General features: G+C 47.1%; 1 protein-coding gene across 8 annotated transcripts in view; it reads left to right on the top strand.

Annotated features, from left to right (window-relative positions):
• The window catches only part of SNCAIP (synuclein alpha interacting protein), a 126,606-nt gene that overhangs the window by 90,306 nt on the left and 20,098 nt on the right, over positions 1-16,202 (top strand). For all 8 annotated transcript variants that reach the window (XM_081880390.1, XM_081880393.1, XM_081880389.1 and 5 more), the window contains 2 exons: positions 581-694; positions 5,390-5,515. In XM_081880390.1, coding sequence (XP_081736516.1) covers positions 581-694; positions 5,390-5,515 — 240 coding nt within the window. The remainder of the gene's footprint in view (positions 1-580; positions 695-5,389; positions 5,516-16,202) is intronic.

Raw genomic sequence — 16,202 nt, 5'->3', positions numbered from 1 at the left:
CAAATTTATTTATAATATCAATGCATCTGCCTCTCTACTCTTGTGTTCTGTTGTCTTCTGTTCTCTCATCTACATTTTTAAAACTATGTGAGCATTTTTGATACATAAAGCTATGTGAGGATTTTTACGTATTAGGGTGTTCTATAAGCCATCCTGACGGGACTCCATCCTGAAAGGCAACTAAAAGAAACTAAAATAGGGATTTTTTAATTAAAAAAAGAAATTTTATGAAGTGTAGATGAGAGAACAGATGACAATAGATCATGAATCGGGTGAATATGAAATAAACAGGTATTTGCAAAGGATATTTGCAGGATTTATAGGAATTTCAGAAGGGACGTCATTAAGCAAACACTGCTGCTGTATCCAAGACTGTTTTTATATTTAAGCCCCATAGATTTAAATAAAAATTGTGTTTCAGAAATGACCTGTGAATTGCAGCGCCTGTAAATAGGCCTATAATCACTGCTATTACAATGTTCAATAGAAAATATGTTTCCCACGCACATACACACAAAAATATTCAAAATTAAGTATAAATGTACAAAAAAAAATTACATCTTCATTTTCTTCTCTTTAGAATGGTCAGCTGGAGTGTGTGAGATGGATGGTGAGTGAAACAGAAGCCATTGCAGAATTAAGTTGCTCAAAAGACCACCCAAGCCTTATTCACTATGCAGGTTGCTATGGGCAGGTACAGTTACATTTTGAATTCTTGTTTTAATTTAATGCAATGTGTGTTAGTCTGACCATTGAGACCCCTGGAAGGGGCATTTCTTATAGCCGTCGGGCAATGTCAGAGGGGTGATGATGATCCCAAACTAGGGCCTTCTTGGTTGTGGCACCCTCTTTGTCTCTAGCGATGCATTGTCTTTGTTTTTCCCATTTCGCCAATTACTTAACATGTACCTTTTCATCCAGACCTTCACAGAAATGGCCAATGTTGTTTTAAGGTCCTCTTTGAGACCTATGATTTGCTGAATAATGTATTATCTCATTGAGGCCAAAATTATGGATTTCATTAGTCTTGTTCTTTTATTAGTTGTTTGTGATTATGTATTTTATATTGCCTTTTTATGAAAAGCAGTGAATGAATGAATGAATAAAAGATAAATCACCCAGGTTGCCCATACAGTGAGTTATTTTTTACCCTTATCCACAAAAAGTGAAATTTTGAAATGTAGTCTGTGCCAGTCATAGATAGAGGGGTTTTTTAATACACTGAGAGGAATTGCAGTTTTCCCCCATTTTTTCCCCCAAGTATTGGGAACTTTAGAAACAAATATTGAGTAATTTTAACATACATGCATTTGCTAGACACTTTCCAACTTATGCAAAGTTGCTCAAGCAAAAGATAGCCCATGTAAACACCAGACTTGGCTGCAACGCAAAGGAAATATTTTTATAAAGAAGAAGTGTTTTTGAATGGATTCAACGTACAATTATTTCCTCTAGCACTTGGCACATATGGTACCTGTTTTTTAAGTAAATACTTCCTATGATGGGGAAGGCATGAGAAAAAAAGCAGCCAAAGAATAGGCCCATTGATGTCGATGTTGTCCTACAATGCTCGTACAGGATGTTTTATTCTTGAGAAAAACTTGCCCTGCCTCAGTTCCAAGTCTGTCTTCAGAAATATCCTTGAACCGAAAAAATGGTAAATGAGCCAACTGAGTTGTTGCCAAGTCTGAGATCAGGAAGAGATGGGGATCAAGCATATCTCCAAGAATGTGTGTATCTCTAGACTCTGAATTCAGTTAATACTTTTTAAAACAAAAACAAAAACACCAGCCCTATATATTTTCTACTTGAACTTTCTGCCAAACAAGCAGACTTTCAAAACGCATCTTGACCCCAGCAGGGCAAAGTTTGTCATGTTCGGAACTTGAGTATTTTCCGTATACAACTCAAACCTACAGCAAAATGTTGCAATGCAGCCTCACCTTTCCAACATTTCTCTAGTGGAAACAGGAATGTCCTAAGAAAAAGTAGGACATTCTGATATCAAATCAGAAACCAGGACAGATTCTGTAAATCCAGGACTGTCCCTGAAAAATAGGGACACTTGGAGGATCTGCTTCTAACAGATGTGTTCCTGTTCAGAGTTCCAGGCAATGAACCATGTTCTCCTCCAGGACACTAAATTCTCCTATCTCCCCAGCCTTCCCTTTCTCAGTTAGCATAGAACATATAGTGGGAGCAGATCTCAGTTGGATATGCCTGGCCTAGAACATCCTTTGATGTTCAGTCTTTGTTGACTGTGGGAAAACTACCCCCCACCCTTTTGGGGTTTTAACAAGGCTTTTTTTAAATGACTGCTGTTGTCTTTGGGCTTCCCCTGAACATGCTGATACCTCCCTCTCGTTTCTCTGTGTCTCTCTTTAGATGCCATATGTTAGCAGGAACCACCTGACTTCTTTGTGAGATGGAGTGATTAATTCAAAATCCCCAGGGAGTGTTGGTTTTATATATTTTAGACATGCCATTCAGTTAAAGATGGTTGATTAATCATAAGAGTTTTAGTCAATAAATTCATCAATAAATCAATTAAGGCTGGAATCCTAGAAGCACTTGCCCTGGAATTCAACAGGGCTTACTTCTGAGTAGACATGTTTAAAATTGCATTGTAAATTGGCCTGTGGAGGGAGGGGCACACATTTTTAAAAGGTATATTATTTTCCTTTGTTTTAGATAATGCAAGACTCCATTGCAGTTGATAACATCTTAGAAGAGGCATTGTGCTTTCTTTCTCACACAGGAGAAAAAGAATCTCCTGAAATGGCACTTAGTAGTTGTGCTAATATGGGATGCGGGTGGCGCTGTGGTCTAAACCACTGAGCCTCTTGGGCTTGCCAATCAGAAGGTCAGCAGTTTGAATCCCCACGACGGGGTGAGCTCCCGTTGCTCGGTCCCAGCTCCTGCCAACCTAGCAGTTCAAAAGCACACCCAAAAGTGCAAGTAGATAAATTGGTACCGCTCCCCACTCCGGTAGCAATGTAAACACCGTTTCCGTGCGCTGCTCTAGTTTCGGTGTTATGTTGCGCCAGAAGTGGCTTAGTCATGCTGGCCACATGACCCGGAAAATTGTCTGTTGACAAATACCAGCTCCCTCGGCCTGTAAAGTGAGATGAGTGGTGCAACCCCAGAGTCATCTGCGATTGGACTTAACTGTCAGGGGTCCTTTACCTGTACCTTTTAGTTGTGCTAATAAAATATTACAAAAATAGAAAGAAATCTGCCTGAATGAGGATACATTTTTTAGTTTATAAAATGTTTTAAATCAATTAACCAAGTAAATGTTGCAGTCAGTCTTACATTTGTAGCTATTTTCAATTTTTCCCCATAGCAGTTGTTGCCTTTAGTTTAACTGCCATAATGATGACAACATTAACCAAGTTCCTTTCATAGCATTCATGCAGAGGGGTTAGGTTGAGGTGTCTGCGCATTTTACACCATAACATTTTTTCGTTCCCATTAATGTGCATCTCATGTTAAGGAGGAACGAAATAGTTGCCCCGTAAAGGTAAAGGTACCCCTGACCGTTAAGTCCAGTTGCGGACAACTCTGGGATTGCGTGCTCATCTCGCTCTATAGGCCGAGGGAGCTGGCATTTGTATACAGACAGCTTCCGGGTCATGTGGCCAGCATGACTAAGCCGCTTCCGGCGAACCAGAGCAGTGCATGGAAACGCCGTTTACCTTCCCGCTGGAGCGGTACCTATTTATCTACTTGCACTTTGACATGCTTTCAAACTGCTAGGTGGGCAGGAGCTGGGACCGAACAACAGGAGCTCACCCCATCACGGGGATTCGAACTGCCGACCTGCTGATCGGCAAGTCCTAGGCTCTGTGGTTTAGACCACAGCGCTACCCGCGTCCCTTAAGCCCCATAAGGCTGTCCAAATAGCTCCCTTGGTTTCATCTGCTTCACTGATTGCTTTTGCCAATGTGTGGCTTATGTGAGAATGGCCCGTTTTGTGTATGTTAAACCATGGTTTTGAAGTTGACTTTTCCCAACTCGTCATCATTAACAATGGCCACAGTTTAGAGCTTGGGCAACACACTAAACTTTGGTTAATCTCCTTACAATCATGCCAAGGGAGTGGGGAAAGCAAGACTGAGACTTGCTGAGCCTCATTCTTGCAACAGAAAGGCTGCTAGCCTAACCCCTCTTACCTGGTCCAGGTCATCCCAATGAAAAATAAGTAGCTTAAAGTATATTTCTAGCATATTGAAACCAATTGAGAATCTATACTTTTCTACATTTGACATTTCTGGTGTTTAAGAGCTGCCTGAGAACTTGTGGTGTGTGATATAACATGTTTGTTTTAAATTTAAATTTAATATTAAAATGCAAATTGTAGAATTCTTCTGGAACCAAAATTGAACAAAATAAACCGTGGTGGAAGTAGGGATCAAAAATACAGAAAATTCAATACAGTAAATGTATAGAAGACACAGGAAGGGGAGAATACTGAGTAACAAAGTATTGGAATAGCTTATGGGAGGGCTGCAGAATTTTGAGGAGTCCCTATTGAAAAAATGACCAATTTTCCTTTGAGAAGTCAATATCTAAGAGCTGCTCCATGAGATAGCCCTCAAAAACTGCAACTCTCCAATACATTGTGGTGATCTTTTGTCACCCAGCTCTTCACCAGTCCCTTATTCATCACTTGCCCTGGCACTTTCAATCAATTCATTTGCTCTCCCAAATGCTGAACAAAAAGGGAAGGAAGGAAGGAAGGAAGGAAGGAAGGAAGGAAGGAAGGAAGGACATTTCAACCAGCAATTTTTATCCATAAATATTGCCTACCTTTACCAATATTTTGTGTATACTTAATACAGTGGTACCTCAGGTTAAGTACTTAATTCGTTCCGGAGGTCCGTTCTTAACCTGAAACTGTTCTTAACCTGAAGCACCACTTTAGCTAATGGGGCCTCCTGCTGCCGCCGCGCCGCCGGAGCACAATTTCTGTTCTCATCCTGAAGCAAAGTTCTTAACCTGAAGCACTATTTCTGGGTTAGCAGAGTCTGTAACCTGAAGCGTATGTAACCTGAGGTACCACTGTACATGAAGCCCAAACCTTTGCATGTTCACTTCTAATTCAGTGGGGCTTACTCCTAACTAATTGAGTTTACAATTGCAGAATGAGAATGTTTAAGGATCTTACTAAAGCTCAACGTGATCTGAGCAGCATCTAAGATGGAATAAGTAAGGATACCTAAGGCAGTTCCTCACTTAGATTCTGCAGTGCAACTGCTGTGTAAATATATCTTAAGACTTGGAACATATTCCATAATTATAAATACCTTCAACACAGAAGAAGATGGCAGCCATCTTTCAATTTTTATTTTTTTTTAAATCATTTTCTCTCTTTCTGTGTGTGTAGGAGAAAATCCTTCTGTGGCTACTTCAGTTTATGCAAGAACAAGGGATTTCTTTAGATGAAGTTGATCAAGATGGCAACAGCGCAGTTCATGTAGCTGCCCAACATGGGTATCTGGGATGTATACAGGTAAAAAATAATAATCTACATTTATTTCAGACGGTTGTTCTAAGTGAAAAATCCATAGTAGCCATTACACAACACAGAGTACTAACCACTATACGACACGACGTCTGCTGGAGATGCAACAATGGGGCTGGCACTGTCTTTAAAGAATACCTTAAAAACTATGTGGAGAAGGCAGATCTCCTGACAGACAGTGAATGAATCTGGAAAATAAAGAAAATATAACAAACTTAGCTTGGAAGATATTTGGAAGAATAGAACATCCAAAATGAAATGCGTACAGGTTAAATAAATGTAAACTAGCACAACGAGAATGGTTGGAAGCCAATTCACTGTGGGTGCGTTCACGTTAGGTATGTATATAGGTAATGTATGTTTTATAGATATGTATTGTATTGTTTGATATATGTATTGTATTGTATGTTTATAGATTCTGATGTACAATAGAGGTATTTAAAACCAAAAAAAACCCCCAAAACATAGTAGTCTGTTACATGGAAACAGAAGCTCACTTATATCAGAAGACGTTGGCCCCATTCACACATACCGTACTTTTAAAATGGTTTAGTGCTACGTGCATGAGCAAAACCTCAGACTCATGTGCTTTCCCTTTGAGGCAAGGCAGAAGGGCTACCCTTATGCTATTTATATAATCAGTTATCAGTAATCAATATATTCATATATGCTCACACATAATCAGGGCTTACAGTATTTTATAATCCATTTTGAATCAAAGGGGAAGCTGTGCCTTAGCTAACTGCATACTGCTTGAAACAGCAAAATTAGGAGCCGACCTTTCCCCTGCAAACATCCATGTACCCTGGACATGGGGAAGACGTGAATCAGAGATACTGGTACAAATTCCCCTCAGATACAGGCTAAATTAGTCCATTGGAACAGGAAGAGCTAAACCACAAAATCTCCAAAACTCCCTGTCCTGTCATAACTAGGGGAGAGGTTAGACAGAGCGTCACTGCAAGCAACGGAAGCAGAACTAGAACTCCGTGCTTGACCAGTGCTTGACCAGGAGCTGGAAGCATGGCAAGAAGCTTGCTAATTGGCTAATTTTTGCTGACGATATCATGACTGCCTCATGGTTGACTCATGATCTATGATTTGCTGTGATCTGCTCAGGTATAAAGACCTCTGGATTTCTGTCAATCAGGGTCCCAGTTCCTTTTGGAAGAGATTCCAAACTGCCTGGCAATAAACTTCACCTTCTTATTCTCCATTGCTGAGTCTTCCTGATCCTTATTAACGCCAAGTGGGTACCTGCTTACGTTCACGTGCATCACCTTCTTCTCACCTGCACCCATGTAAGCAGTGTTTAGCTTCACTTTCTACAGTTCCTGGCTTGCTGTTGAACACAAACCAGGGTCATACTTCACTGCCTGCCTGCCCTTACAGGGGGGAACCCAGCCGCCCAACACAGCCCTTGGCAGATGTATCCCGCCCCCCCCCCCCAACACTGCCCAAGCGGCCATTCAGCAAGGGGACCAGGCGTGCAGCAGCAAGGCCAGGCAGGAACAGCATGTGCTCTGCTGAGCTGCAACCCCTCCCCTGCCTGAAGCTGGCTTGTCTTGAAACTGACTGGAGTTTGTGATAAATCACGTCCTCCCTCAAAGAGGGCACGTGTTGCGGTGAGACCTGGCAGCCAAACCCTGTGTTATGGGTGGGTGTGATTGGTTAGCCACAACACCCTATTGGTAGGTCCCTCAATGCTGGGTTTAATCAGGCCAATGGGACGCTAGCCAAACGGATCAAGGGACCTATATAAACCCATGCACGTGACCCTGAGCTTCTTTTTTGGGCCAGTGCATCAGAACACCCGCCCACCTCTCCCTATATTTAGGGCTTGCTAGTGTGTCATCTGTCGTTGGGACAGGGGCATGGCAGGAATTTTCCCCACTTGGCTGATTGGCTGTTGCCATTTGGGTTTCGCCTGCCACGTAGCAAATCATCACAACTTGTAAGGTTGCGGATAGGCTCTGGTTCAGGAGATAGGGATGGGAGAGCACTCTCGCCATCCCTATGTGAAGGGTATTCCATTAAAGGAATCCAGGGACTCGATGGTTTGGTCAACCCCTGTGAGGGGGTTGTACCCGTGCCTGAGTCCAGGGGGACATCTGGGTGGTGGACTAGCCTAGCCCGGCTTTCCGCTTTTCCAGGTGTTCACCCTTGGCTGACCTATGCTGGTGCCCTGGGTCAGCGCTACCTGCCATGGTGCAAGGAGCTAGTCGAACCAGAGCCTGCCAGAGCAACCACTCACTTGATGTAATCAATAAAGTTGTGGCCTAAATTCTGCCAAAAACCAAACCAAAATTTGTGCCTTGTTTGAATTTATTTAAGGGGGAGGTTAAAAGGTCTGAAGACGCAAACTGCAGCTTCTGCAGCAACAACAATCCAGGATTTTGTGGGAAGTGAAACTTAACACTGCAGAAGTTTATCTCCCAGCCGTGTGGGATAAGAAGGAGGAGTGTGAGCTGGAGTCTTTGCTTGGGGTCTTGCCCATAGCACTAAACCGTGATTTAGCATCATTGTTGATATCATTTGTCAGGGTTTCTGGGAGAAGTGAGGAGATGGCAGAGGAGACGGAAAGCGAGTGGGAGGAGGGAGAGAGAGACGAGGAAGAAGATGACGGAATTCGAAGGGAATCTATGAGCCTAAGCAGTGAGTCAGAGGATTCCCAAAAGGGAGCTAGCATGATCAGGCGAAAAGCAGGAGAAGAGAGAAGCTGTGAAAAGTCAGGGAAGGAGGGGAGAAAGCCCAGTGAAGCACAGACGCTGTCAGAGGGGTCTCAGCCGGAACGGAGTAAAGGGGGTGGAGTTGTCAGCCTCTCGGAGGGAGGAGGAACAGGAGAAAACAGAGAGAGGGGGTTGGAGCAAGGTGTTCAGCCGGAAAGGGTAGAGAGTGGAACAGGGGGCAGTATAGAGGACGAAGGAAAGGTCAAAAGCAACGTACGCGCGCCAAGTTCAAACATAGAGGCGCGCGGAAGTGGGGAAAGCTCAGAGGAGGAGCCCGGCCCCAAAGCCAGAAGGAGGGGGCAGGAGGCGGCAGAGGATTCAGCCTCAGGCGAATCCCGGAAAGAGAGAACCCAGGGGGGCAGAAAGACCCTGCGGAAAAGAAAGGAGAGGAAGAGGTGGTCTAGAGCCAGGCTATTAAGTTGGTGTGGAGGAGGGGAGGAGTCAGAGGGGGACTTCGGCGGTCTAACGTGACAGACGTACAGCCACAATGCTGAACTGTGAAAGAAGCAATTATCTTCAATAAACTTTTCCTGTAAGTAAACTACTACGGAGTAAGGTCTCTCGTGAGCTGGGACCCACCTGGGTGGCTGTGACAGAAAGTCCCCCTCCCTCTGAAAGCAAAAATTTTTTTTTGCGAAGCTCACGAACGGGGCAGCCATGAGTGCTGAGGAACAGCTGGCTGCACTCCGGGATCAGATTACCACTCTCACAACGGCAGTCATTGCTTCGCAGAAGAAGAATGCTGACTTGGAGAAAGCCTGCCAGGATTTGCAAGCAAGGTGGGAAAATGCGGACAAGGCGGGGACCCCGGGCTCCAGAGCGGAGGGCATTGCGCTTGGAAGGAGGGGGGGTGCCCTAGTTTCGCATTTTAATGGCAACTTGCAAGACTATCCCAACTTCAGGGCAGATGTCGTGTATGCACTGCATTTACTCCGTCATGATTTTAGAGATGAGGAGGAGAGAGTGGGATTTATTGTTTCGCACCTGCATGGGGAGGCCAGGGCTTGGCTACGCAATCTGTGGCGCGAAGATGGACCAGCCCGTCGCAATGCAGATGCGTTTATCAAGGCAATGGATGCTTGTTTTCAATCCTCTGTGGATAAGGACATTGCGCGCCGGCAGATGCACGGGCTGAGGCAGGGGAGAGCCACTGTACGCCAATATCATTCTAAATTTTTTGCATTGCTCACCGCCTTAGATTGGCCGAAGGACAGTCTACCGGTCAGGGATCTTTTTTGGGAGGGATTGAGCCCCTCCGTCAAGGATGAGATCGCAAGGGGGGACAGACCCCAGACTCTGGAAGACGTGGTGCAACGGGCTTTGGCTATAGGAATTCGACATGAGGGACGTCCGTGGCACGAGGAGGGGGGGCCCCAAGCGCGCGCGCAAGCAAAAGCTCTCCCTTTTGTGCACAGGGATTTCAGCCGTGCGCACCCCTCACCAATGGGGAAGGAAGGCGAAGAGCCAATGGAGATTGGTGGTGCTAGGGCTCAAAAGCCATCCCAGAGCCCCATCCCTGCTGCAGCCAAAGCGAAGCCTCCTAGAGGGACCAGGAAGTGTTACATCTGCGACAGTGCACACCATATGGCGAAAGAGTGCCCCCAGAGGCTCCAGAAGCACACTGCAGCACTAGCAACTGTGACAGCAGAGGTGCAATCAGAGGAGCAGCTTCAGGGAAACTGCAGTGCCTGGCTGGAAGCAGAGCTACTGGGGCTCAGCCAGGCGGATCTGTAGAGAAGTCCCCAGCATCCTTGCAGCGCATGGACCCTTTACCTCCCAAACCAGCAGTTTTACTCACAGCAACACTCCAGCTGCCTGATGGGCGACTTCTCGAGGTTCCAACAACCATCGATTCGGGAAGCAACGCCGATTTCGTGGGATTACAGTTCGTCAAGCAGCATAACATAGCGCTCCTGCCTGCAACGACGCCTCTGAACGTGGTCACGGTAGACGGCAGGAAGTTGCTGGGGGGGCAAGTGGTGCAGCAAACCCCTCCCATGATGATGCAAATTGGAGACCATCGAGAGCTTATTAGTTTCAATGTCACCCACTTATCGGACACGCCCATCGTGTTGGGCATGAGTTGGCTGGACAGGCACAGTCCCGCGGTTGCTTGGTACCAGAGGCAGATCACCTTTTGTTCATCGTATTGCGCCCAGAATTGCATCCAAACCGATCAAGGAGGAGAAGCCGAACAGCAGCTGCATCTGAGTATGGTGCAAGCGGTTCCTCACAAGTACGCGGAGTTCTTGGAGGTTTTCTGCGAAAAGGAAGCTGACAAATTGCCGCCTCACAGACCTTACGACTGCGCGATTGACTTAGTGCCAGGCGCGCAGTTGCCAACTGCCAAGCTGTACTCCATGTCGGAAGACGAGCTGCAAGAGCTTCGGGAGTTCATAGAACACAACCTCAAGCGCGGATTCATCCAGGAATCTAAAGCAGCGGGAGGCAGTCCTGTTTTCTTTGTGAAAAAGAAAGACACGCCCCAGAAGAGGCTCATTGTGGACTACCGGTTCATAAACAGACTAACTAAGCCCAAGGCCTTCCCCATGCCCAAAATTGACGACCTTTTGGCTACAGTCAGGAGGGGGAAGATTTTTACCAAGCTGGATTTACGTGGAGCTTACAACCTCATCCGCATCAGGAAGGGCGACGAGTGGAAGACGGCCATGTTCACTCCTTTGGGCACGTACGAATACAGAGTTATGCCCTTCGGTCTACAAAATGGCAGCCATGTTTTCCAAGCATTCATGCATCACGTCCTGGCAGGTCTCCTCTACAAGAAGTGTGTCTGTTTTCTCGACGATATCCTGATTTTCTCGGAATCGCCAGAGGATCACGATAAGGACGTGAAGGAAGTTCTGCAGAGGCTGAAGGAACACAGGCTGTACGCCAAGTTGGAGAAGTGCCAGTTTGATGTGAGAGAGGTAGATTTCCTTGGCTACAAGCTGTCCGACGAGGGACTGGCCATGGACAAGACTAAAGTCCAAGCGCTGTTGGACTGGAAAAGCCCTCGAAATCGGAAGGAGGTCCAGAGGTTCATCGGCTTTGCCAATTTTTATCGCAAGTTTATTAAAGGTTTTGCAAACGCGACGGCGGCAATCACTGACACCCTCAGTTCCAAGAAGAAGAAGTTCGTCTGGACCGAACAAGCAGAGCGATCCTTTCGGAAGCTTAAAAGCCTTTTCGCCTCCGAGGAGCAGCTGCTGCACGTGAATCCTGGCAGGCCCATGCGGGTAGAGACAGATGCATCAGACAGAGCAGTTGGGGCCGTCCTCTTGCAAGAGGATTCGCAAGGCAACTGGAGACCGGGTGCATTCTACTCCCGGAAGCTCAGCAAGACGGAGCGCAACTACACCATATGGGACAGGGAGTTGTTGGCCATTCATGCAGCTTTCAAAGCGTGGCGACACTTCTTGATAGGAGCCAAGCACACGGTGCAGGTCCGCACGGATCACAAGAACTTGGAGTATTGGCGGACGGCTAAATTGCAAACCCAACGACACATGCGCTGGGCGGAATTCTTTGCGGATTTCGATTTCAAAATCGAATACATCCCTGGAGACTCCAATGTTATAGCAGACGCGCTGTCCCGAAAGCCTCAATACCTGGAGGAAGTAGCTCCAATCGCAGCGAAGTACATTTTCGCACCGCAGGCGTGGACGTGCGCTACCATCGCAGTCGACCTGGACGCGGTGCGACGCGCGCTGCAAGAGGATCAGTTTGCACAATCCAAGATGGAGGAGCTCCGCAGAGGGTCGCCTGACAACAATGAGTTTCAGTTGCAGGATGGACTTTTGACTCGCAAGGGCGCCCTTTACGTGCCCACCGACGAGCTTCGCGCCACGGTTTTGCAACAATTGCACGATGCCCCGAGTGCGGGCCATTTCGGCAAAGAGAAGACGATGGAGTTGGTGGCAAGGGACTTTTGGTGGCCCCAGATGAGAGGAGAGGTGGCGGACTACGTAGCCAGGTGCGATATCTGCCAGAGGTCCAAACCAGTGCATCAGAAGCAGGCGGGATTGTTAGAACCGCTGGAGACACCGCAGCAACCGTGGGAGAGGGTAGCGTTGGACTTTGTTACAGACCTGCCCAGCTCCAGAGGTAAGACGGCGGTGTTAGTGGTTGTGGACTTGTTCACCAAGATGGCGCACTTCATTCCTTGTGCCAAGGTGGCGACGGCAGAACAGACCGCAAAGCTCTTCATCGATCACGTCTTCAGAGTGCATGGACTACCGCAGTCCGTCTTGTCCGACAGGGGGCGCCAATTTGTTTCCACTTTCTGGCGGAAGCTTCTGGGTATCTTGCACGTCAAGATCAACCTGACGTCGGCGAGGCATCCACAGACCAACGGTCAAGCGGAGAGGGTCAACGCGATCATGCAGCAGTACCTACGGTGTTACGCCAACCAGCGACCCGCGGCGTGGGTGGACTACCTGCCGATGGCTGAGTTCGCCTACAACAACACGAAGCACGCATCCACCGGGGTGACGCCTTTCTTCGCGAACTATGGACGTCATCCCAGAACCTTCCCGAGCTTTACAGCACCTGAAGGGGGGGGACCTCAAAATGCCGACCAGTTTGCAGCGGAGTTACAAGAGGTGCACGAGGAGCTGCGGAGACATTTGGAGCTGGCAAAGCAGGCGTATAAGGTGCAAGCCGACAAACACAGAAGGGCGGGGGAAGACATTCAGGTTGGGGACTGGGTATGGTTAGCAGCCCACGCGATGCCGGCCAGGTCGTTGGCCAAAAAGAAGTTAGAACACAGGCAGCTAGGACCATATCAAGTTGAGGCTAAGATCAATCCGGTGGCTTTTCGCCTAGCCCTTCCGGAGGGCTCCAGGGTGCACCCGGTCTTTCATAGGTCGGTGCTCACTCCCTACAAAGCCCCACACAGGTTTCAAGAGTCAGGAGCACCTCCAGAGCCACGTAGAAGGGCGCCTGAGAGAGGGGAGTCGCCAAGACCAGAACCTCTTAATGAGGTCACAGAGATACTGGATTCACGATGGGGGGAGGAGGGAGTTGAATATTTTCTCGCCAGGGAAGGCACTCCAGTCTCTGCAAATAGCTGGGTGCCGGGTTACGCTTTGGACGAACCCCTGTTGAAGGAGGAGTTTCATGCAATTTTTCCGCACAAACCCATGCCCGAGGAGTATTTTGATGATTGGCTTTTCACGCCCACTTTGTCGGGCAGCACGTTCGGGGGTTTCTCCTCGCCCGAGGGCTCTACGCCCAAAACAAGCCCGACCAGGGATCCCCGCCTGGGGGGGGGAGAGACAAACCCTTATTGGTGGGTGGATCAGCCAAGGGAGGTATGGAGTCAGAGGTGGATGATAGGTCCTTGGCAGGCAGCGCCAGGAGAAGCAGTGAGGGAGGAAGAGACTGTGATGCCTTCAGGGGGGGAACCCGAGTTCGAACACACGTATACGGAGCTGCCAGAGGAGAAGATTGACGTGGACACCCGGTATCCTGAACCGACCCAGGAAGAACCACATTTCCCTCAACCTGCACCCAGCGACCGGGAGGGGGGAAGGGGGGGCTTCGAGGGGGGGATGGATGTCAGGGTTTCTGGGAGAAGTGAGGAGATGGCAGAGGAGACGGAAAGCGAGTGGGAGGAGGGAGAGAGAGACGAGGAAGAAGATGACGGAATTCGAAGGGAATCTATGAGCCTAAGCAGTGAGTCAGAGGATTCCCAAAAGGGAGCTAGCATGATCAGGCGAAAAGCAGGAGAAGAGAGAAGCTGTGAAAAGTCAGGGAAGGAGGGGAGAAAGCCCAGTGAAGCACAGACGCTGTCAGAGGGGTCTCAGCCGGAACGGAGTAAAGGGGGTGGAGTTGTCAGCCTCTCGGAGGGAGGAGGAACAGGAGAAAACAGAGAGAGGGGGTTGGAGCAAGGTGTTCAGCCGGAAAGGGTAGAGAGTGGAACAGGGGGCAGTATAGAGGACGAAGGAAAGGTCAAAAGCAACGTACGCGCGCCAAGTTCAAACATAGAGGCGCGCGGAAGTGGGGAAAGCTCAGAGGAGGAGCCCGGCCCCAAAGCCAGAAGGAGGGGGCAGGAGGCGGCAGAGGATTCAGCCTCAGGCGAATCCCGGAAAGAGAGAACCCAGGGGGGCAGAAAGACCCTGCGGAAAAGAAAGGAGAGGAAGAGGTGGTCTAGAGCCAGGCTATTAAGTTGGTGTGGAGGAGGGGAGGAGTCAGAGGGGGACTTCGGCGGTCTAACGTGACAGACGTACAGCCACAATGCTGAACTGTGAAAGAAGCAATTATCTTCAATAAACTTTTCCTGTAAGTAAACTACTACGGAGTAAGGTCTCTCGTGAGCTGGGACCCACCTGGGTGGCTGTGACATCATTCATTGTACTTTTAAGAGATGCATACATCATATAAGCACATTGAATGGGGGGAGGGCATGATTTTCACTGATTCCTCCTTCCGTCTGTAGCCCCCCTGTCATTTGGAGATGCACACAGACCTCCACCCAGGCATGAAGAGGCGTAATCACAATTCAGAGACACATTCCCCCCAATCAAATAAGGAGGGCGTGGAGCAGAGCCTGCAAAATGTGTAGTCTCTGAAGAGGGGATGTGACTTGGAGAGAGTCCAGGGGCCTGGAGGTTTCCAGGCCCTGCTGTAGATGCAGGGAGAACTCACACATTCCTCTACAGGGGAAATATGAGTGTGGCTTCATACTTTGGACAGTTTTACAGGATATGTGAGGGAGACACTTTTGCATATTCTCTCCCCTCTGCATTTGGGAGGATCCAAAAATGTTCCAGGAATGTGGTGACATTTGAGATCTTTAATTTCGTCTTAACCACCTACCCATTGTTTATTCTGCAATTCTGTAACCCATAATAATAGTGGCACCAGACAAACACGGCAGCAAAACCTTAGTCATCTAATTATGAACAGAAATTGCAAAGCACAGGAGGGAAAATATAATATATTTTTGTTGATTGACTATCTGCACTGCTCATGCAGGCAGCTCAGAGTCTATTACACTTTAAGAAAACAAACACCTTCAGGTGATCAAGTTTCCATGGATCCCAAATTCTGAAAGATTATGTTTTTGGAATTTTTAAAGCTACCCACAGAGCAGATTGCACTCCAGATATTTCATTGCATAATTAATAATTTAGTTGCAGTATCTACAGTGGCACCATATTTATCGAGTCCTGAGCTTATCACATGAGCAAACCATCTGAACTAGCACAGAATCAAAATCTGATATGACTGCTAATTAGGATAGCATAATTTCAGCCCATTTGTACACTGCATTAAGTAAGGGTTTGTGGTGGCGGAGAAATGAAATGTAGGAATCAGTCCAGCCCTCTGGCTGGCAGTAGCAGGATTTGACTGCTGATCCCACAGCAACTGCCATGTCCCCAAAATCCTCATCAATTAATTTGTATAATCCTAAAAAATATATTATTTGAAATGTATACATATAGACAGTCATATAATCAATAACATTTCAGCACAGGTCCATAATTTCCTTAAAAAATTGATTTAATAACTATAAATGTTGTCCATAAATGTAAGTATACAAAATTTGCAAGTTCACAATCAGACCAACAATATATTTACAACAAACTACTCACTGCTTGTAAAATAGGAAAAGGTTTGCCAGTTTTAGTACTCGGTTTTGCGTGTGAAAAAGACTTCTATTCTTCCTCAAATCTATTTATATTTCTTTTCCCTTATATACGAGGTAATTTGATTCAGCTTCTCTCAGTCCCAAAGCTTAATATACCATTCTTTTAATCAGAGCATCTCGTCTTCCCCAGTATTTCACATGTCTTGGCTGCCAGTGTTATGCATAGCCCTTTTTAAAACCCATCTAGTCTGGTCCCTGTTACCATATATCATGGGAGTGGAACTTCCCTTCTTCCTATGATGAACCTAGTGCCTCTGAAGGTTACTGTTCCTGCTAATAGACCTATACATGT

The sequence above is a fragment of the Podarcis erhardii genome (assembly GCF_964252035.2).
Source record: "Podarcis erhardii genome assembly, chromosome: 11".
NCBI classification, from domain to species: domain Eukaryota; kingdom Metazoa; phylum Chordata; class Lepidosauria; order Squamata; family Lacertidae; genus Podarcis; species Podarcis erhardii.
This window is presented reverse-complemented; position numbering and strand designations above follow the sequence as displayed.